The sequence below is a fragment of the Caloenas nicobarica genome, chromosome 4 (assembly GCF_036013445.1).
Source record: "Caloenas nicobarica isolate bCalNic1 chromosome 4, bCalNic1.hap1, whole genome shotgun sequence".
Classification (NCBI taxonomy): Eukaryota; Metazoa; Chordata; class Aves; order Columbiformes; family Columbidae; genus Caloenas; species Caloenas nicobarica.
Genome location: NC_088248.1, coordinates 32,086,543 through 32,109,053, shown reverse-complemented (window position 1 = coordinate 32,109,053; position 22,511 = coordinate 32,086,543). Strand labels below are relative to the sequence as shown.

The 22,511-nt window shown below is 48.6% G+C and overlaps 1 protein-coding gene across 3 annotated transcripts in view; it reads right to left on the bottom strand.

The window, feature by feature from the left end:
- Positions 1 to 21,673, bottom strand: part of MFHAS1 (multifunctional ROCO family signaling regulator 1) — a 35,590-nt gene extending 13,917 nt beyond the window's left edge. For 2 of the 3 annotated variants that reach the window (XR_010606177.1, XM_065634656.1), the window contains exon 1: positions 18,344 to 21,673. Coding sequence is in view for 2 of the 3 variants with exons in the window: in XM_065634656.1 (XP_065490728.1) it covers positions 18,344 to 21,530 (3,187 nt within the window). In the remaining variant the exon portion in view is untranslated. Of the gene's footprint in view, positions 1 to 9,428; positions 9,475 to 18,343 lie in introns of those variants that run through there. The other variant, XM_065634657.1, reaches the window with a different exon arrangement.
- Positions 21,674 to 22,511: the final 838 nt, after the last annotated feature.

The window sequence follows — 22,511 nt, the reverse complement described above, 5'->3', positions numbered from 1 at the left end:
GTTGACATCTACCTAATTCCCAAGCCAGTGCAGGTAGCTATTCTACCATCAGTGTGGCTATATGATGCATGCAACATTTCTCTCCTCTTTCCACAACTCATGAAATACTGAGCACAGAAAGCATTTATGCCAGGTAACGCTGTCATCTCAGCAAGAGACTTGCCATAAGGAGAGAAGGCTGTGACTTTTGACACTATCGCTCCCCTCCAAAAGGATGAGGAAGGATGAACATGATGCCATTTCTCCACTTTGTCCCATCAAATTCAATCTATTTCAAATAGTACTTCAGCAGGAGGAGTCTCCCTTGTCCAGCTTCATCTCTACCTGTTCTGTCAAGCACTCCATCCTTCTCCCTGTGCAAGGCGGAAGGTGGAAGCAAGGCACCTCTGCCCATGAGTGACCAGAGCAGACACTGGAGAAAGGAAATGACCGCAGGGGACAAGCAAACAATACAGTATAAAGGCTCAGGAAAGGAAGAGGGAGCATTAGGGAAAAGCTGAAATAGAAAACAAAGCATCCTCCAAATTGCTGAATATTTTACTGCCCTTTTAATATCTAAAAAGCTCCTTGAATTGTCAGGCTGCAACACAGCACTTTCAGACAACTGCAATACAAAGCCATGAAAAATTGATTTGCTTCATTAACATTTTAGGACTTTATTAGCTGGAACGAAATTGACTGTCAAGGCATTTTAAGGAAGAGTCATGGTGTAATGAGCTCAGTGCAAATTATCCTCATCCCAGAATAGAAACAGGCCTGTCACTGAGTAACCAAGCTCAGGATCTACCTTTTAGATATTTTTAATTCCACCTCTTCAGCCATATCTGCCATGAGCACTCCCTCATTCTGCCAAGGCAAGGCACCAGCTGGAGATAAAGCTGCAGCCAGCCCTGACCTGTCTGCTCTCACCCAGAACAGCAAGGCACTACTGCAGGCAGAGCATCCACGGGAACACTGGACACCACCAGCTGCAGCCAGTCCGAACAGCAACAACTGGAGCATTAGTAAAGAGACAGATCCCTGTGAAGACAGGCAAAGGCTGGGAGAACATCTGGGACAAGTTTTCTTCTCAGTTGCCTTGCTCCTTTTCAACAAGATGTCCATGCATGCTCCAGCTGAAGGTATGGATCCTGGCTATGCAGTCCCTCTTCTGTTACAAGCATTCAGCAAAGTCCAGCTGAGGAGCAAAAGACCTGCAGTTTCCCTTGTAGTAGCCTTTTACATTCTGCCACAACCACCATTTTTTTTTCCCATCTCATTTGCCTGCCTTTCGCCAGCCAAGAAAAACAACAAACCAAAACACACATGCAAGACATGTGTGTACATGTGCTGCCCAACAGTCTTCCCTGAGATTAAATCAACTCCTTCCTGAGTAAAAGCAACTTGGCTCCATGAATTGCTGTTGCCTTAGGGCCATTCCAAGGCTTCAGTGTGTTCAGCACACTGAATTGGGGGAGCTGTATTTTCAAACCCACATGGTAAGTATTCTCTTTCAGATCATTTAAGGTGAGATGCATGTGCAATACTCCTCTGTGAAGCTATTTAGGTTACATTTAAACCCTCCCTGTTCAGCAGGACAACCACAGAGCCCACTTAAACAAAGGAACAATTTTTTTTTCCTCTTCATCATCGACTGGCCTAAGGAGCAAAGTCTAAACACTCTAAGTCCCACTCAGGCTAATACATCAAATCAAGTAAATGTTTTATCTGCTGATTGAACCAGCTTGAACATAACCCTGTTTTAATCTACTAACATGACTTTCTACTGAAGCCACTTTACTGTAGAATTTGATCTATGCGTGTGCATCACAGAATTTATTCTAGACTCGTGCTTAATTGGAGCAAAACATCTCCTTGATGCTTCTCCTACAAAGCTATGCATTTCCTGCTAGTTAATAAGTAACACCACACTACACACGCTGACCACAGGTATGGCTTCAGCTGAGTAAGAACCTGCAAGATCACAGGAGTTTCCTTAATTATGGGGGTATCAGATCTAACCTGCTTCCCTGCATGTATTTCTTCCCTTTACACTGAAGTTTCACAAGTGCATCTTTAGGTCAAGTGTTTCTTCCTTGTGACACAGAGTGTGATGTAGATTTGTGCGAAGCCATATGGCTGAAATTAGAGGAGCAGAGCACTGAGACATGCAGCCAACTCTTGGTCTCACAGGTAAGGCTGGTGTCTTCTATAAAAGCATTGCTGGTGCACATCACGATACCCAAGCAGCACTCTGCAGAGCTCAGAGCCTGAGCTTCACTATGCCAACAGAGGTGGAGAATTGATTTTTGTTTCAAATCTCCTCTATTAGTTTGGTTTAAAGTATTTTTGTTATTACCAAAATTCATGTCTTTTAAGTCTGAGCAAGCTGCTGGATTTGCACTACTCAGCAGTCAGGAAGAAAGCTCTGTCTGTCCTTTTACGATTAGGAGCTGTACAAAATCTTTTTCTACTTGTCCCCTTTTCCAGAGGGGATGAGAACTAACCTTTTATTGTTATTATTATTATTATTTTTTATTGTGGTGATTCCTCAGCACTTCCAATTATTTAACCATTCTTCTCTGAACCCTCTCATTCCCTAATATCCAAACAAGGGACAAGCAACAGCTGTAAATCAAGACAATAACTAGCTTTTCCTTACAAACACCTTTTCCCCATAGGAAAGTGCTTATTTATGGACTTAACATCATAGACTGTTTTAATACCTTTGCTGAAACCAACTTTTATTACTTTTTATTCTGCCACTGGAATGCCTTCCAAAATGATGTCATGCAAGTTCAGAAACAATAGTGTTGCTACTTAACTCCTGCAGTGTTCATTGCCTGCTAAATGCCATCTGCTCTGGGGTTCTCAGTACCCAAAAATAAACTGCAGCATCCATCTTTGCTGTTTAAAAATCACTTCTATGGCAGTCATGTTTGCTACCAAAACAGGAAAGAGCCTTGGGGGCTGTAAAGAACTCATCAGCCTCCCAGGGAGGCAGCAGCATTGCCAGAGAACATTTCACTCCTCCACCACTTCCCCTACCCCCCTGCCCCCTCCCAGATGCTGCCTGCTCCACCACGGGACTTCAGGACAGAGCCGAGGTCCTTCCTGACCCCCTAACCATTTGTGCTGCAAAGCCGTATTCCAGGTTTTCTCCAAGCAGCTTTCTACCAGATGGATGATTCTGAAATATTTATGCCCCAGTGTCATTATAACACAGCCCTGGTCCCCTCTCCTTCAGGTGTTTCAACATCCCACCAGAGCGGCAAGCTGGGTGGCTCTCCTCTGGACTTGCCCAGTATCGATCCCCTCAGAGGGATCTGTCTTGGGAAGAAATAACCTTAAAACTTCCCAGAATGTTTACCTGTACGGATCAAAGAGGAGAGACTCACGGAGATCTTAAGCATATGGTCAATAGACCCCAAGAGCGAGGATTATCAGAACTGGAAAAGCAAGAACCAGCAGGACACTCACTCTCAAATGCTGTTCAGTGCTGGAGTTCAGGCCCCACCAGGCTTGTTCTGAGGGGAGGTGAAGCAGACGTGGCAGCTCAAAACACGGCTCGTGCCAGAAAAGTGGGCAAAATGCTGGCATACAGGAGGAAAAGACCGTACTTTTCAGAGCTACTCAGAGATTACGTGTTATTTTAGACAGTGCACTTTGCACAATACAGTGGCAGAGCAACAACCAAGGAAATAAGGTCAATCACACAAACTCACACAAAAGGACGTTACAAGAGCAGCAAAGAGCATCCTCTCCCCTCTGCTGCGCTTTGTCCAGAATCACAGTTTGTTTGGAGATGCAGGAGGCCCCGGATGGCCACCAGTATTTTGGACATAAAGAGTTTAAAGCCAGACTAGACTAGAAAGAGCCTTTCCTTCCCTTGACCAGCACCGAAGGTTTGCTCTGTGAGGAAAAAATTCAGAGAAAGCACAGACCTACTGGCTGCTCCTACTTGCACAGATAAGGATTTTTCATCCTTGGTGCTAGTGGAAACATGTCCCACAGCTCTAGACTACACCACCAGCAGCCAGGGAGCCCCACAGAGGCACTTGTGTCCCTTCTCCATGATCTGGTTCCCTCACATTCCCCTCAGCCTCCTGCATTTTTCTTAAACACACAAGCCAAGAGAACAGTCCTCCAAGCAAGGCAAAGCTTTATTAAATATGACTTTCGATTAAAAAGGAGTTTTAAATCCTTTTGTAGTCACGACCGGATTATCTGCATCACACTGCATTATGCAACTGGGGATAAAGCAGCACAGAGCAAGTCGCAAAAACGCCATCTCCAGCAGAGCCACAACTTTGTTGGCAGCTCCCAGTCCCAACACTTGCCTGCAAGGCTCAGATGGGGCTGGGCACGCTTAGTATATCCCAGAGAAGCAGAATCACGTGTACGACTTGCATGATGCAGCAGCTGCAGAGCAGAGGCTCTTTTGCCACATGGCTTTCAACCAGAGGTGCCATTTCAGAGGAATACTGCCATTAAATACTTCAGGAAAGGCACGTAAGAATGACAAATCTCTGACCTGGAGCCTGGCCACAGGTCTGCCATAAAAACATGACAACTTGTCATGCCATATTGGCAATGAACTAGAGGCCGGACAAGAACTGCACTTAATCTGCCCAACCTCCCTACAAGGGCCACGCTATCAGCATCCACCCTGCCACCCAGGGGCAAGAACAGCCACACAGTGAGCAAACAGCACATTTTTAGCACTCGCAAAGTGCTGTGCCAGAAATCCAAGTCACAGATTCAGATCCAGCCTACCGTGCTCCCCAAACCAGACCATCAAGCATCTCCTCTCATCACACCCTCTTCACTTTTTTTTTTTTTTTTTTTAACATCAGATCCCTGTGTGAATCACTAACTTGAGCATGGTGTTGCCTTGTATGGCAACATTTTCTTAACGTTGTGTTGAGCTTCACTGCAGGTTCTCAAAAAATGTGCATGTGTGTATGTACATAATGTCCTAGGCTCTCTTTTATCATAGAGGAAAGATGTGATTTATTTCAAAGAAGGACAAGGAACAAGTTAAAAATAACAGGAAGCTTCAAAAGCTTCATGGTAGCTTTCTGTTACAAAAGAAGACAGAGAAAGGTGTTGGGTTTTATTGGTTGGTTGGTGTTTTTTTGGTTGTTGTTGTTTTTTGTTTTGGTTTGGTTTTTGATCCCAAAGGAAGGTTCCCAGACTTTTCTTTCATCCAAGAAAATCTTTACTTTGGCTGAGCCTTTGAGACACAAATACATAGCCTGGGAAAAGAGACACACAAGACTCAACTCTGGATTGTGTATTTCAGCATTTTATGCTAGGAGGGCTCCAAGCTGACCACAGCAGCCACTTGCTAAACTGAATTATTTGCCCATGCAAGCATCAGTTAAGATCTTGCCAAAAACCAGTAACGATCACTCCAGAGTCTGAAGAGCTCTCTCTGGGCATACACAAGCCCAATCACAAACTTCTCACTGATTAAAGCTGACATGAAAATGTCACCAATATTAGATCACAGGCTTCTGGGTCACCAGCATGAGCAAGACTCCCTGCCGAAAACCCCTGGCAGTACAGGTTCAGGTACACAGATCTGACTGGAGTTGTTAGCAGGGACAAAGCACATAGGAGCTTCACTCCCCACGTAGCCCTCTGGAACCGTCACAGAGCCGGGCAAAAGTACCTGAAGATGACAAGTTTCAGAACAAGGCTTGCATCACCTCTGTTTTCACCCACTGAATGTCTCTGCACAACTGTCCACCACAAGCTTTAAAGAAAAAAGAGAGAAAAAAAAAAATTCTTGCTCAGCATATCTCTGGGATATTGCAGCCAGCGAGCAATGGCATCCCTTCCCAACATCCCAGTTGTGTGGCTTCGCTCCCTTCTCAATGTGAAAGCAGGCACAGGATGTTTGTAACCAAGTCAGCAGGCAGGTGAAGCAGGGCAATCTGCTATATTAAAATATGAGCTCAAAGCTCCACAGAGCCAGCTTTAACAAAGAAGCTATCTTAAAAAAACCCAAACCAACAAACAAAACAAACAAAAAACCAAAAGCAAAACCAGTAATAAAGTTTGAAAGCTTCAATTATATATTCCTGACATCAAGAACTCAAGCTGTTTCAGCGGGGCCTGATTCCAGCAGTGCGTTTTCAAGCCTGGGATGGCTCAGTCCTGGTCTATAACGAGGTACAGTGAAAGGAGTCCATGTATTACAGACATGTGTGAAACCAGAGGTATGACTGGTTCCGCACAAACTCCCATTGCATATGCAGTTGTGTCACTACTTTGGTGACAATGAAGCACCATCTTCCCTATGCTGTCCTCCTAGAACTTGGGATGATGGAGATTGTGTTAAAATATATCACCACTGCCACACACTACAGCCCCAGGATGCTGAAAAAGTTAATCGCTATCAGAGCAAACGGTTTATTTTTAAACAGAGCATTGAGCCCCAGGGAAGGTGGGGAGGCCCAGAGAGCCTCTGCCAAGCAGGCAGGGCTGGAGCGAGCCAGGCAGGACTGCCAGGAGGTCCCGACACAGCGCTGGCACAAACTCCGTGTGAGCAGACTGCCCTGAGAGCCTGGAGCTGCAGCACGGCCACCTTACTTCACGGAAACAAATATCTTCTTTCACACTGTAGCCATCACTTAGTGCCCAACCAAAACAGATTTAAGCTGTTCCATAGTAAAAATAACAGCAACCAAGAAACGTTATGTCAGATCGCAGGAAGGGGAAGCTCTTTTTTGATAGATTACCTAAATTTTGCCACTTTGATAAACCAGAGTCATTTGGACATGAGAATTTTCTATATCCACTGTGTGCATCATTATCTGAAATAAGAGCATCAAAATTTCTCTCAGACAAAGAAAGAGTCTGTTCAAAAGGAAGATTTAGAGAAACGCACAGGGATCTGAAAACTCATCTGGTTACGCAACGCGTGTAAGTAGGCCTGGTGCTTGCTGCCGACTCCCTGGTTTGGAAACCTGCCACCAAGCACATTCGACCCCATCCAGCAGTTCTGCTATAAAATACAGTCAACACAGCAAGTGGGTAAGAAGCACCACGCAGACCAGGAGAGAAAACACACAGAAAACCCTTTGTGTGTCTCTTCCTCTCCTTGCAGCAGCACAGACTTATCAACAGGGTAAGTCTGTGCCTCTCTCCCCACCTGCGATGCCCCAGCAGAGTGGAGAGAGGTCTGCCTGCTTGCTCCTCTCTGGACACAGCATGCTGGCTTCCTGAAGATATAGGCCAGATGAGGCTTCCCCAGGAAAGCCAACCCATTCAAAAGATGAGGGGCCTGGAGCACAAGTCTTATGAGGAGTGGTTGAGGGAGGTTGGGCTGTTTAGCCTTGAGAAAAGGAGGCTGAGGGGAGACCTTATCGCTGTCTACAACTACCCGAAAGGAGGTTGTAGCATGGAGGGTGTTGGTCTCTTCTCCCAAGAAGTAAGTGATAGGACAAGAGGAAATGGCCTCAAGTTGCACCAGGGGAGGTTTAGATTGGATATTAGGAAAAAATTCTTCACGGAAAGGGTTGTCAGGCATTGGAACAGGCTGCCCAGGGAAGCAGTGGAGTCACCATCCCTGGAGGTATTTAAAAGGCATTTAGATGAGGTTCTTAGGGACACGGTTTAGTGCTAGAATTAGGTTGGGTTATGGTTGGACTTGATCCTGAGGTGTCTTCCAACTGAAATGATTCTATTACTTAGGGACTACTCTGGACCAGCACTGATCATCCCAGTTCTCACTGCTTGCTCCTGGTCCAGCTGCCCAGCAATGTGATGGTGCAACACGGAGGCACTCAAAAGGGGTAACGGTGGGATGGAGGCTGGCTGCCTCAGAGTCCATGTTAAGGCAATGGAGGCCAAGCCAGGAGCCGTACCCTCAACCTACAGTGCTGTTCAAAACCAGTTTGCTCCCAGGAACAGCTTCCTGTCATTGAGCGAAAGTTTGGCACCAGCCAGCTGTTGCTCGGTCTGACACCAGTTTGTCTGGATTTACAATTCCCTGTGCCCTTGGGCAACTCCTGGATGAGTCTGCAATTTGAAAGACGCCTTCCACCCTACAGACCTCCCTACGTGCTGAGCAGCCCAGCTGACTCCTTAACACTACTTCTGCTCCAGTTCCTATGGGTCCCATCATGACTAAATCCCTCCAGCTAAAGAAGGTCATCGTTCCTGTGAGCCACCCCCACTTCACAGATAGAGGATGAGGAATTACAAAATGAAGGGGACATCTAATTTATGTAGCTGCCCCAAGTCCCCTTTGCTCCCATACAGACAAGGGCCCAGCTGCTCAGACCTTTTTGAGGTAAAAACAAATGAACTGGACATAAATAGCGTGAAACGTTCCCTATCACGTATTGCAATACAGCTGCATTTCACTATCTGTTGAGGATGTAATCCTGAAAAGTGCAAAGGTTAGCAATCTGACAGACAATTATACTATTTTTCCCCATTATGTAGTAGAGGAGAAAGTATGTACAGACTAGTGAGTTATACACACTATAAATACAGAGGGATGGTGGAAAGATACAAATGCAAGTATCAGGATGGTCAATACAAGATGACTGCTTTTCAGAATGGATCACTATCCCCAGCTGTTACTCCATTTTGGGGTCCTTCATTCTTGATTGATCTCGATTTATCCGAGAATTTTAATGAACGCGATGAAAATGCAAGTGTTCAGATTCAGGCAACAGGAATACTTACAGTAAAATGCTGATGTCAGGCAGCCAGTCTCAGACAGAGGTCCCTGCTTCTCCATCCTCCACACTGTACATCCTGTACCTTTGCATTTCAGATCTGCACATTGCTAAATCCTTGCTTCCTAACATTATCTGCTCAGAGAGTAACTGTTTGCTATCTATATCTGACTGCTGCATCTGAGAAAGAGGCCACAGTGAGCGGAGAAAGGTATTAAAAGGTTAGCAGAGGTTCACAACAGCTAGAGGTGCAGCAGGGTGCTGCTATACCATGCAGCACTCTGTCTGTGCTGCAGGACAATTTTGCAGTTCTGTTGTGTCCACCACAATGTTTCAGAGGTCATGCGACAAAGATGCATGTTTGTTCTGCTGCAGGAAGCTCACTCTCTGCTTGTTGACCATGTAACAAGGGGCCTAACTAGATGCAAGGACACTTGTTTTGAGGTGGGTTTGAGACAAATCAGTCTCTAGCAGTCCTCTGCTGCCAGCCTCGCATTGATACGAAGGCACCAAATGTATTGCACATGTCTTTCAAAGTCAAGAAAGACCCAATCACTGTGTTCACGTTCAATATTTTTCCACTGTGTGGTTTCATGTGGCAGAAACAGCAGCTAGATACCTGGGAAGCAAATTAGGTCAAGCACCTCCGTCTCAAGCCAAACTCTGCAGATTTTGGTGTTGTGGAAGCCATGGCCAATTCACTTTTTAGAAGGTTCATCAAGAACCCTACCCTGCTACAGGGCATGACCCGTCCCTTATCACAGGCCACTGCTCACTCTGTATCGCTGGAAAACACCTGCAAAAAATGTGAAGAACATGCTCTGAGAGGAATTGTAGTTACTACACACAGATCATTCAAGTCTTAAGCAAAGTGTGCCACAATCTGCACTATTAGGACAAAACCTTACAATATTAATTTTATCATAAATCACAGCATGAGTTCCAGAAATCCCTGTCCTACCATTGTTGTGCCTCTGTTAGTTTCCTTCCTGTTATGTCATAAGAGAGCCTGAAAACTCTACAGAAAGCAACGGGTACCAGATGAAGGAGGAGGGACTTCTCCCAAAATGGTCTGGGAGGTCTGGGTTTCCTCGCATGTAACACAAATAAAAATGCTTATCTACACTGGACGCTTGGCAAGCATCACCCTAAAACCGGGTAAAGGGGAAGATATCCTGGTATTGCTTTCATCAAGGGCCTTAGAGAGATGCACTTAGCCAAGTTTGTGAAAACCCACTACAAAAGCCCAGCAGAAGTCTCCCATCATCTCATCAGCAGAATTCAGTGTAACCTACATCAACAATACAGCTCCTTCCTGGAGTATTCAAGCATCACCTCCAAGTCAGTGTGTGGCAAAATTGGGCAAGTCTGAACAGGATTTGAGATGCAGGTTTGTTTTGCTCTGAAAGTTACTTGCCTCCACAGTTCAGTTTAGCCTGATTCTCACAATGGTAGGTTTAATGGGCTTCCCTACAGAAGTGCCTAGCTCATCTCAAAGCTGTTGTCTGGTTCATGCAGAGCTTGCCATACTGAACTGTCAATTCAAAATTAATGTTACCTTGTAAAGTCTGTAAGTCCTAGGCCAGCTTCACACTCTTCCCCCAGGAGTCCCACCTAGCCACAACTAAAACTAGTAAGTAGGTGTACTTGGTACACCTCTGGGAGAAGTACAGAGCTCTTGAAAATGACCACTGGGAAATAAAAACAAAAACACAAAAAACCCCAAACAAAACCCAAAACAACAACAAACAATCCACAACAAACAAATCTGAAATTAAGGTTTTGCTTTAAACTCCAGCCAACTCAAGCAGGCAAGCACTCCAGCAGTCACAGCTCAGTCTGAATACAGTCTCCATCCACTGGCCACAGGCAAGTCACCCCTAACCATGGAGCCTGAATCACTCCTAAACCACACTGCCACTGACCATGTTGGCAACTCGATCAGCGCATTCAAAACCAAGCGTTAGCCAGGAAAATACCACAAGTACAATATGGCTCAGCCTCCAGCAGTCTGCTGGGGCAGAACCATAAGCCCTCAAAGATGGTCCAGCTGAACCCCCCAAATTAAATTTCTCCCAAAGCCAACCAGTCAGTTGTTTCACAGGTCTTGAACCTCACAACCCCAGTTCTTACATCTGGTTCCTAAGAAGGAAACCACTAGAGGACAGCTGCTCAGCTGGAACAAAGGCCACATCCACACAGGTAATCTTCCCATTACAGGCTACAGACTGCACCCACTCCACAGCTTCTAAAACCACCAGGGCCTCCTTGCTCTCTGTATGAGAGCTCCTTCACACTGTGGTCACCAGAACCCCATCAGCTCTCCTGCTGTAGGCAAGGAGATCACTGTACAGCAGACCAAGGAGGCAGGCTGAGACTCCGACAACCCAACTGCACTACTTTCTCAGACCCAGATACATTCTTAGCTAGCGAAAAGCACCAACACATTTTGTCTGCAGCAGCAGGAGGAGTTTGATTGTTATAACTGACATGGTACTTTAAGCACTCCCTCCCCACTCATCCCTACAAGGTGCTCCCTTAAATAGCACATCTTTACACTGGCATCCCACAAGCTCACCTGAGAAGAGGTGACCTCATTTGGCACCAGCCAGCCAGCTTATTCTCACAGTTGTCTGCATCTATATGGCAAGCACAAGTACCACAAGCAAGGAGAGGGAGATAAAAGGACATAACTGATCATCTTGTATTCATCCCCAGACCGCTGTTTTACTTAGTTATCTGCAGAGGTTATTCCTCCTCTACTCAAAACAGGGAGGGGAAAAAAAACTCTGACTTCAAAGAATTCAAACATGACACAGAACTTTTCATTAAACACATTTTCTCCCTCCTCCTCTGGCAAATTACTTTCAAGAGCCAAACAACTAGTCTGCACTATTATTAGTAAATCACTAATTGGAGAGAATGCTAGGCTACCACAGTTACCTGCTTAATAATGTCAATGCAACAAGACACCACAGCATACAGGAGAATTACCTACCAGATGCACTCACATTTTGCTTCTAAATTGATACTTGTTTTTTCACAGCTCTATCCCAATGTCAGGTAACACGTTCACAACATCATCAAAAGGCAACAAAGATTCAGTGCTGTTGGTGATTTCCTACCATCTCAAGATGCAAAAGGAGTAGGAACTTATATCTGCATGTGGATCATGCACGTGATACATCTCAATCAAACTTACATGGGAGAACTTTTTACACTGAAGTGTTTCTATAAAGAAGTGCGTGCACATAGCAAGCAGCAAAGCACGTTTTGTGACATCTCTGTCCACAGCATGCAGAAGGAGGGCACAAATCAGTCCTCATATAAACAACTGACTCTGGAGACAGGAAAACCTACATCAAAATTTTATCTCACCCCTGCAGTCAGTAGCTTTTAAATAGTTCTCATGCAATGAAACAAACAATCATCTGGTACTGAGCATCTCTTTTATAGGTCATTTCCTGCAAAGACAAATTTCAGCAACTGTAAAAATAAAACATACAAACCAAAAAAAAAAAAAAAGTAACGCACTACAGGCCAAAAACTCTGCTTTGCTTCACTAACCAAACCAAAAAGATCCACTCCACCAAATTTAGTGTTTCCCTGGTTCACTGACAGCAGCTCAAAGTCCAGAGGCCCAAAGCCCAGACATGACTCCCGCAGGGAATGGGGCAGGTGTGATGGGTGCACTCAACCCCTTGACCAGGCTGGCAGTGATTTGGCAAGGCTCCAGAGGAGCAAAGGCAAAGGTTTGAGCCGTGGCTGGGCCATGAACTCCCCCAGCTCCCCGAAAAAGGAGCAGAGTGGCACAGTGAGCACCGATGCCCGCGAGCTTGGAACACCTGTCATGCGAGAGATGGATGAACAGCGGGCAGCTTTTCCAAGACTCATTTATCAACGAACAGAGAAAGTTGTGGGCATGAGGAGTTTCATGCATACCTTCCCATCACATGTGATTTGACTACGAGCCAACCACTTTATTCCATAAATACAACAGCCTGGGTGAGCCTTCTCTGAGCTCTCCCTGCTCGGCAATGTGATTGAACAGTGGTCACCTCCCCTTGAGCTGGGACACCTCTCAGGGTTGCTCCTTGAGGCACAGAGACCTTTTACCAACAGCAGATCTTTGGTAAGCGACTGATATCACATATAACCTTGTAGTATAGTAACTTTGAGCTTGCCTTGATAACTTAAATTGCATGCCGAATTGAAACTAACAAAACATTACCAATCCACGTGGCTATTCAGTATTACCCTTATTTCTTGTATCTCTACCCTTAGACATAAATCGTTGACTAAGTCTGGATCCAGCCACACCTATACTCCTCTCTGAGAAGGAGTTTAGAAAGCAAGAGGATCCATTCGGAACCTTGTGAATCAACAGGAGGGTCTCCCTTACTCTGTGTATTTATTCTCTACACTTATGTATAAACCGTTGACCAAGTCTGGGACTAAGATGGGACCTAGCTGTACCTAGACTCCATAAGGAGTTTAGAAGGCAAGGGAGTCCATTCTGAACCTTGTGACTCAATGGCAGGGTTTCCCCTACCTTTTGCATCTCTGGTCTCTGTGTGAAACATTCTAACAAGGCTAGCTCAATTTTCCTCTGTATATTTCCTCCATGCAGCAATATGATGAATCTTGCCATCGAACATGTTGAACCTTGTCAAGCCACTGTTAGTCAAGCCACTGTTAACTTTGTTAAATTCTATCAAATTTACTAAACTGTCAAATTATTATTTTACCTCAATAAAAGACATTGCTAAAGAGAGAACGTTAGAGTGAGGTGCATTGCGCTCATCTGCAACAGCAGGGCAAGACAAGCTGTTAAGCTACAAACCAGAAGGGTTTTCTTGTACCAGAGTTGACATACCAGGAAACCTTTCCTTTAGTAGAAATGCATAGGAACTTTTTGCGCAAGGACAAGGGTTCCTTCAAGCAATGTTAATCATACACATCACCATCCTAATTTCAAGTAATTTTAGCAAGTTCCATATCTGTGTCCTGTACTCACACTATGCTGAAGTCTCGCCCCAGTGTCTCTGATTATGCCACACTACTCTGCTGAAGCCACAACTTTCAGAGGAGGATGACAACAGCCACAAACCAGCTGCAGCATCTACTTTGGAAGTCACAAAAAAAAGACTCCACCCGCAAATGAGGAAAATGAAAGGCTGTGAACTGCTAGCATCAGGCTCTATTACAAGTAGGTGTTGCTCTACTGCAATTGTCTGTGAAAAATACCCCAGCCACTTACCATTTAATTACGAAGAACAATTAGACACCTGACAACAGCCTCTCATTGAGAGGCAGCTCAGATTTTGAAGCAACTTTTGAGCCTTTCTGACAAAACCAGTCTCACCTTCTCCCTCCTCACCTTGCACAGGACTTGACAGCATGACACATCATAGGATCTTCCACCTCTCCATCTCCTGACTCCACTGCAGCCATCAAGAGAGTTCATGCTTGCTTTTGACTCCAATGCAGGGATGGTGAGCATGTTTCACTTTGAATTACATGAATAAGTTGGCCTAGAATTAGCCCTGTTCTAGCCATGACAGACAGTCTCATAGGGGAACTATGCTATGATAGGGGAACTATGCTATGATACCTCCCATCTGTACCCCTGAAGGTGACTGGCATACAATCCTTGCTTCTGCTCTTGTTTGATGTGGGAGATGGGCACAGTGGAGGCTCATGATCTCCTCCCTGTTCCAATACCTTGGGAAGGGGTCAGCAATGCAGACAGGAGGTATGCACTCCCTCTCCACAGGAGAGCTCTTGCCAGTCCTCCAGCTCTCTCAAAGCTCCCCAACAGCTTTGCAGCATCCTTTTGGAGAGGGGCTGCTAGGCTCATACACAGTATCTTTGCCTGTGGCTTTGTCTGTTGTCAATTTTTTAACCTGTGAAAACACAGATCATCTTGTCTTCCTCATGACAGCATTTTGCCCTTCTTCTGCAACAGAAAAAGCCCCTGGCTTTCTTATGTCTGCATTCATACTAACTTCAGAGGCAGGAATAAAGGAAAACCACTGGTCAAGCACAATCCTCCCCAAAACACCAAAAGGATCACACATCGGACATCAGGACACCTTGTGCAGACAGCAGCCTGGAAGAGTCCAGGGTGGCCTAGACCCAGCCTTGCACAGGACAAGAGGAGACAGCAGCAGAGCAGTTAGCTGTGCACATCAAGGCAAGCTCGGAAAATCCAATCACATCTGCCCAAACAAAGCGCATATGTCTGCCATCAGACAGATGGCAAACCACCTCCACCCCTGCAATGCCAAGTCACTTAATAGCTGATGGGACACAAAGAACCTAAAAGCCCTTCAGTCCAGGGGCTAAAAGAACAACACATTCATAAATAAATAAAATCACACCATTTCACAATGCCTGCAACAACCCAATTGAGGTCTCATTGTCTTGGAGTGGTGAACCTTCTTGGTCACTCCAAGCAGGGCTATGCTCTCCTTAGCCTGGCAGAGATACTTTTATTTATATATAGTGCAAATATAAAAGAGAAAAAAAAACCCCAGAATTCAACACACCACTTATCAGCCAAGCAGATGACTGCAGCCTCAAAGCGCACTGAGATTCCAGCTCAGATGCCAATTCATTTACTACTTCGCCCAGCTACAAAACTGTTTCAAACATGAAAACTTCCTCAAAAGGTCCCCATCAAGGCATTTTATAACACTTTTATTCACTGTTTGTTTCCAATAAGCCCTCAGAAGACTGAATCTGGAATCTCAATTCTTATTTAACCATTTCTATACACACTAGCTTGTCCTTAGAGAATTTCTGTGTGTATTATCAATGGAAGTTACAGAGTGTGTGCACACATGACTGAGAAGGAAGGGAAGGAGAAGAAAAGCAAGGATTTAATCCTCACCTCATGAACAACCAAGTCCCCTTTTTGAAGGGGATTCCAATGAAAATTTTGGACGATCAAAGAATGCACCATCGGTTTCATGAGTGACGACACAGATTGCACAACCAGACACACAGCCAGACTGCACTTCCATTTTTGAGCACAAATTTGGCAGTGTCTCCACAGAACTATTTCCCTTACTAAGGTCAACAGGCTGCAAAGCAGTTCTTCAGTACAGTTCTAAAAAGACCAAAGCCCTATTTAAGAATTAGCAGCATTGTAATTGCCAAGGATTTCCTCTGAAAAACCTTGGAAAGATACACAGACACCTCCCTCGCTACACGTTTTTGTAACATTAGACCCATCTCTTTCCTACATGCTGTCAAAAATGACGCCAACCACTATTCACTTGCATGAGAGCAAGCTTGGCAGCATGACTTTAAACACTCACATCTCTTGATTAACAAAATAAGGAAAAAAGAAAAAAAAGTATTCAGTTTCACGATTGCCATTTAGGGGCTCCTAAATAGGATTTTATTCACAGAGCAGATACACAGCAAAGAATATTAAGAATATTTTAGATTAAATGCAGGCATACAGACCTCCCCAAGCCAAATCATGGTTCACATTTTTCATACAATCCAGGTCATAGCTGGACTAGATTTAAGCATCATCCAAGAAGACGAGCAGGTTTCTCGATAAATTGCAGCCTTTAATCACTCTTCAGCACGTCCACAGATCACACCTGCCCTTGAAACACATTTGTCTTCTCAACATTCCCTTCCCCCAGCTAGACTCACATGGTATTCCTCTTAAGACAGTCACCCCCTGCCCCAAGGCAGGGCCACTTGGGATGCTAAGCCCTGTGCTTCTGGCAGCAAGGCCTGGCTTCTCCCCTGGATGCTGCAGCCTCCTTTCCACAGGCAGCAACACCCTGGCAGGGTTTGGAAGTCTGGCACACAAGCCCCCACTCCTCCTGTGCTCAACATGTGTGGCTGACCTGTGCCTCCCCTTTCCAGGTGAGAGCAATCCCTTCCCAGCTCTAAGGAAACGCATATGGCACAGCCAAATCCAAAGGGAAGCCCTTCGATTTCAATGCCACCCTTAGCCTTTCAAAAAAAAAAAAAAAAAAAAAAAAAAAAAAAAAAAGGAGAGATATGTGCCTGCAGACCTGAATTATTCACAAGATAAACCTTCAATAGCCACCATCACACCTGCACACGCAGCTTGTTGTCTTGGCTAATTTTGGTGGAGTTTTGGTTGGTGTGTTTCGTTTGTTTGGGTTTTGGTTGGTTTTAGTTGGTCCGGTTTTGGTTGGTTGGTTTTGTTTGTTTTAGGGGTTCTGCATTTTATTTTTAGTTTTAGTGGTTTTTTTCATTTGGAAAGCAGATCACATTGCCCAAAGCACCACGTCAGGAGCAAGACCCTGCATGCAGATACCACTCAGCAACCCACACAGCATGGGTTCACCCCCCCAGGCCAATGGCTCTTACATAAGCTAGCACAGTTGGAGGGAGACACAATCAACGGAGCCAGGACGCAGACTGAGGAGCAAACAGCATCTCATTCTCAAGGTCCAGAGGAAAAAAAAAAAAAAAAATCCTAAAACACACCTTATTATTCACATTTTCCTACAAACCAATTCAGCACCATTGCTTGCTTTAATCTAATCATACTCCCGTTCCTGCACAATTTCAGGCTACATGTAAATAAAGAATGTTCCAACATACTTCCAAACATAGGTGCATGGTGTGTGTGTAAAAAATGCACATTTCTAGAGTGCTGCTTACAGTCCAGGGTGTGTTTTTATTTCACGGAGATTTACACACCAAAGCACCTTTCCCATGGCCCCCACAAGCCCCAGAGCAAACCCAAGGAGAGCAGGGAGGACACAGGCTAGGAGGCAGTACCCGCATACGTACAAAGTAAAACAGATGCTGCTGGAAAACACCACCGATAAAAACATGACTTCAGAGGCGTCAGCTTTGAAAAAACATCACGACTAGTCACGTTCCAGAGGAGAGAGATTATGCTTTTTTCATTAGATGAAGGGGAAGAGAGGAAGGAAAATAATTACTCTCAAAAATAGCTCCAAAAAGCACAGTCTGGGAATCACTTATAGGTGAGACACTTAAACAAAGAAGATGGAATATCCCTCTCTGTTCAGGGAGGAATACTTCCTGCTAGAGACAGGGCTCAGATATGAGAAAGTGCTTTTTATACAGGGCTATGAAGACCAACGCACCCATTGTCTACCAGCAGGAGCTTTCCTGCATTCAGAGAGGCTGCAGCACAGGCCAGGTTTTGGGGGCAGAGGGTTGAAGGCGGGGGATGTGGGACCCGACTGCGGTCTTTTAGGCATCTCTCTCTATGTTTACAAATAGCCCCAAGGAAGGGGGAGCTGCAGGGTAAAGTGAATTAAGGAAAAAAACCACAGTTCTATTCAAAGGAATCAAAATAAGCAGAAGGACAGGCCAGAACCTTTTCAACAATGGCACTGTCAATGCTTTGGGCCAAAACCCAGAAAGCAGAGAGAAGAGGCACAGACAAAGGGGGATGTAACACCCCCCTCATCTCAGAATAGGGTTATTTTAAGCCTGTCTCCTTGGAGCTACCCTAATATTTTCTCTCATGACTCAAGTCACCAGGGAAAGGAGGTAAAGCAGAGCAGGGAAAAGGGAAGAAAAAAAAAAAAAAAAGAGACACAGAGCTACAACTAACACCATAAAACCCCCATCTAGAAGGGAAAAAGCCCCAGAAGAGAAGAAAGGCAAGCTGGGCTGTGCCTTACCTGGAAAAGTATGTGGGTTGGGTGACCCTCTTTTAAGGCACTTTGAACAGAGGACATGCACAGTGTAGTACAGGCCCGGCCATTCCTGGAGCAGGACATTCAGTTCTTCCACTAAAGGAGTAATAGCTTGCCAAGCTGTCCAGATATTTGGTAGGGACGCATGACTAGCAATAGACAGAGTATCTGGCTGCAGAGATCCCCTGGCAGGCCGGTAACTCACCACCACGGGCACCTTTCCCCTGTAGGCATAGATCTGGTATTTGCCATCTGACCGCTGAACCACGTGGCTGTTAATCTGAACGCTGTAGCGTGCAAACAAGCCGGGTGGGAAAATGAATGGAAAGCTATATTCAATCTGCAGCTGCTCCACCACAAAGGACTGTCCGCTCAGGTTGGCACCGTTGATCCACGCCTCTGCATGGGGCACCTTATTTTTCACGTAGCAGGGAAACTTGTACCAAGCGGCTGCCCCATTTAGGGGCTTGCATTTGGGTTTGTTGACACAGTAACAGAGCCCCATCTTCTCCAGCAGCTCCAGGATGAGCTGCAGATCCTCCCGGCTCTGGATGTGTGGCTTAAGGAGGAGACGGATGACATGGGCAGGGAGGAGGCCGTGGAGCAAGAAGCCTTCCACGTAATGATGGAGCTGAGTGGCCCTCAGTTCGTCAATGCGGGTGTCGCTGAGCAGTTTCTGGAGCAGCACAGTGGCATCCCGCTGGCAGAAGATATTGAGGATGTCAATGAGCAGTGGAAGGTTGTGGAACACATACTCCCTCAAGGTGAGGTGCTCCTCAAAGTAAAGCAGCTTTCCACTCTCATGCAGGTAGGACAGGGCACTCTGGAGCCGATCCTCTGTCAGGCCTGCCTGCAAGCCCAACCGAGCAGAGTCCCACCAGCTAAGCCACAGCTGCTGAGCTTGTGGCTGGAAGTGCAGCTCCTCCAGCACTTGCCAGGATCTGGGCAACACCCGGTGCAGGTTCGGGAAGATATCCCGGTGCTCAGCCACCGAGAGGAGCTTGTCCCGCAGGCGACGCACCTGGCAACGGTCCCGGCAGCTGAAAGGCAGCACTGGAGAGAGGATCTGTGGGCGGTGGTTGAGAAGGTACTGAAACTGGGCTTTTTTTCGCCGCAGGTTCTTGTCTGAGACCCCATAAAAGGCAGCGTGCGGGTTGGAGCAGCGCAGGTCAAAGTCCTGTCCCAGAGCCTCATCCACCTGCTGGACCAAGCTCTGGAGGCCCTCAGCATCCCTCTTCTCCTGCTGAGCGATCTGATGATGGATATCCAGGCACTTCTCTTCCAACTCCCGCTCCGCACAGAGGTCAGCATGGGTTCCCACCATGCACACCACAGCATGGGGCACCTTAGAACCGAGCCAGTGCAAGAAATAGCCCACAGAGGGGTAGAAGTGCTGAGGGACATAGGCACTCAAATTCACCACCAGCACATACAAGGCTCCAGGAGAGAGGAAGAAAGACTGGATCACATCATAGCTGCGGTCCCCTGCCAGCTCGTATACAATGAATGTCAGGCCCCTCTCTGCATCTGCTGTCCAGTCCATCACCTCAATGCCCTTGCTGCCTCCTGACAGTCCCAGTCCTGATGGTACTTGGGGGGCATTCAGTGGTAGCGACAGCGCAGGGCATGGTGTTTCCCCTTTCACTCGGTGAGAGGGCACATGAGAAGGGAAGTCCTGCTGCTCAACGGGGAGATGTTCCAGCTGCTGCATGGCAGGTACCCGGGCTGAGGAAGCATCCTGAGGCTCCAGGGAGGGGCAACACCCAACTGGCACTCTCCCAATGTCCTGCAGCTGCCCAGGGCCCCCTCTGGGCTGGGTGCTCCCTGCCTCCAGACTTCCCACATTCTCCCTCTGCCCATCCTCCTCCATGAGGCATCGTCTCAGCAGGGTCTTTCCTGCATCCTTTAGCCCCACAAGGACCAGCTTGAGGCGGGGTTTGAGGGCAGGCTGGGAGTGGGCCAGCTCCTGCTGGTAGGCTGCAATGTAGGGGATGCCTTTCATGCACACCTCATAGGGGGGCTGGATGAGGGGGTTGTCTTTGATCTTCCACAGGGTGACACGGGAAAGCTGCCCGAAGCCCTCTGGCAGGATGGCAATCTGGTTGCCTTGCAGGACCAGCTCCTCCAAGCTGTGGAGAAGCACAATGGAGTCAGGCAGGTAGCGGATGCGGTTGTTGTCCAGCCAGAGGGTGCGGAGCTGGTGGAGCTGGCAGAGTCGAGGGGGCAGCAGGGTGAGCTGGTTGCGGCTCAGGTAGAGCTCCTCCAGACTGGGCAGCGCCAAGATGGCAGCAGGGAATTCCCCCAGCAGATTGGACGAGAGGTTCAGCATCTTGAGCCGCTGGAGGCTGCCAAAGCCAGCAGGCAGGGCCTGCAGCCGGTTGCCATCCAGCATGAGGCTCTCAAGGGCGCTCAGCTGGCAGAGGCCCTCGGGCAGGGCCGCCAGCCCTGTGCCGCTCAGCCAGAGGATCTTGAGGCGTCGGAGAGCAGAGATGCCCTCGGGCAGGGCCCCGAGGTGGCGGTTGCCAGAGCAGTCGAGCTCCTCCAGCGCGCCCAGCTCCAGCAGCGGGGCGGGGAAGGAGGGCAGCAGGTTGTGGTCGACGTCGAGGGCGCGGAGGTGCCGCAGGCGGCCAAGGCCCTCGGGCAGGTGTCGCAGGCGGTTGAAGCTGAGGTCGAGCTCCTCGAGGCGGCCCAGCTCGGCGAGGCAGGGGGGCAGGCCCGGGCCCTCGGCGCCCAGCTGGTTGTGGCTGAGGCTGAGCTTGCGCAGGCCCCGCAGCCCCGCCAGAGCCCCGCCGTCTCCCAGGCCCCGCAGCCGGTTGTGGCTGAGGTCGAGCTCGGCCAGGCGGCTCAGGTGGCGCAGGGCAGCGGCGGGCAGGCGGCCCAGCCGGTTACGCCGCAGGCTGAGCACCCGCAGCCCGCTCAGGGCGGCGCCCACCTCCTCGGGCAGCTCCTCCAGCCCCCGCCCGCTCAGGTTCAGCGCCTCCAGCTCCCCCAGGGCCGCCGCCGGGGGCGAACGGCGGGGCGCGGCGGCGGGGGGCGACGGCGGCCCCCCCGGCGGCCCCGCGTCCGGCTCCGGCTCGGACTCGGGCTCGCCGGAGCCGCCTCGCAGCTTCCGTGCGCGCAGGGCGGCGTCGCGCCACAGCCGCACCGCCTTCGGGGGCTCCGTCTGCGCCATGGCCGGGGGAGCGGGCCCCCGCCCCGCTCCGCCCTACCTGCCGCCGCCGCCGCCGCTGCTCGCCATGGGCGCGGCCGCGCTGAGCGGCGCTGCCGCCACCACCGCGGCGAGATCGGGGCTCCCCGCGGCTCCGCGCCGGCACTGCCAGCCGCGCCGCGCCGCCCCGCGCACGTAACCGCCGCTACCGCCCCGCCGGGGGCGGGACGCGGGCAACGGTCCGCCCCGCGCCGCCCGCGGGGGCTCCTGCCCCGCCCCCGCCGCCCCGGGGAGCGCCGGCCCTGCCGTGGGGGCGGGCGGCACCGCGACTCCCCGCCCCGGCCAGCACCGGGCGCTGCTCCCGGGGAGGAAGGGTCCTCGCGTCCGGCCTGAGCCTCCCAGCTGCTGCCCCTTGCGCCGTCTGGCACGGCCCGAGAGAGCGGCCCCGCCGCCTCCCTGGGGCCCCTCGGGTGCCCGCGGTGGGGTGAGCCCGCCGGTGCGGGCAGCGGTAGCGGTGCCGGCGGTTCCCGGGGACCCCGTCGTGTGGCTGCTGCCGCGGGATCGCACCCTGCCCCTGGTCTTGCTGCGAGGTTTGTGAGCCGCTCGGGTGTCTGAGCACAGCTCACTCCGTGGAGTAACAGCAAAAGCTGTTGTAGTGCTGATCCCCGCGTCATTTCTGCACCAGGCAAAGGCTGGTTTTTTCATCCAGCCCTGCAAGAAACCGCGGTTAACCTTCGTCGTATCAAATACGGGTGTTTCCGTGTTGGAGGGTGAGAAAGCCGGTGACCTGCTTAGTCAGAGCAACTCTGCCACCTTCCTGCCGTGCTTTGTTTCCTTTGCTGTGTACATCTGGCCAGACCCTTAACACTGCCTTCTTCACGATCCTCAGCCAAGCTTTGCTCCTAGGGCTCGGAGAAATATGCCCAGAAATGTCCACCACTGGGGAAACAGTGATGGAAATAGGAGGGAAAACAGGGTCGTTCTATAGCAGGGCAGTGAGGCAGG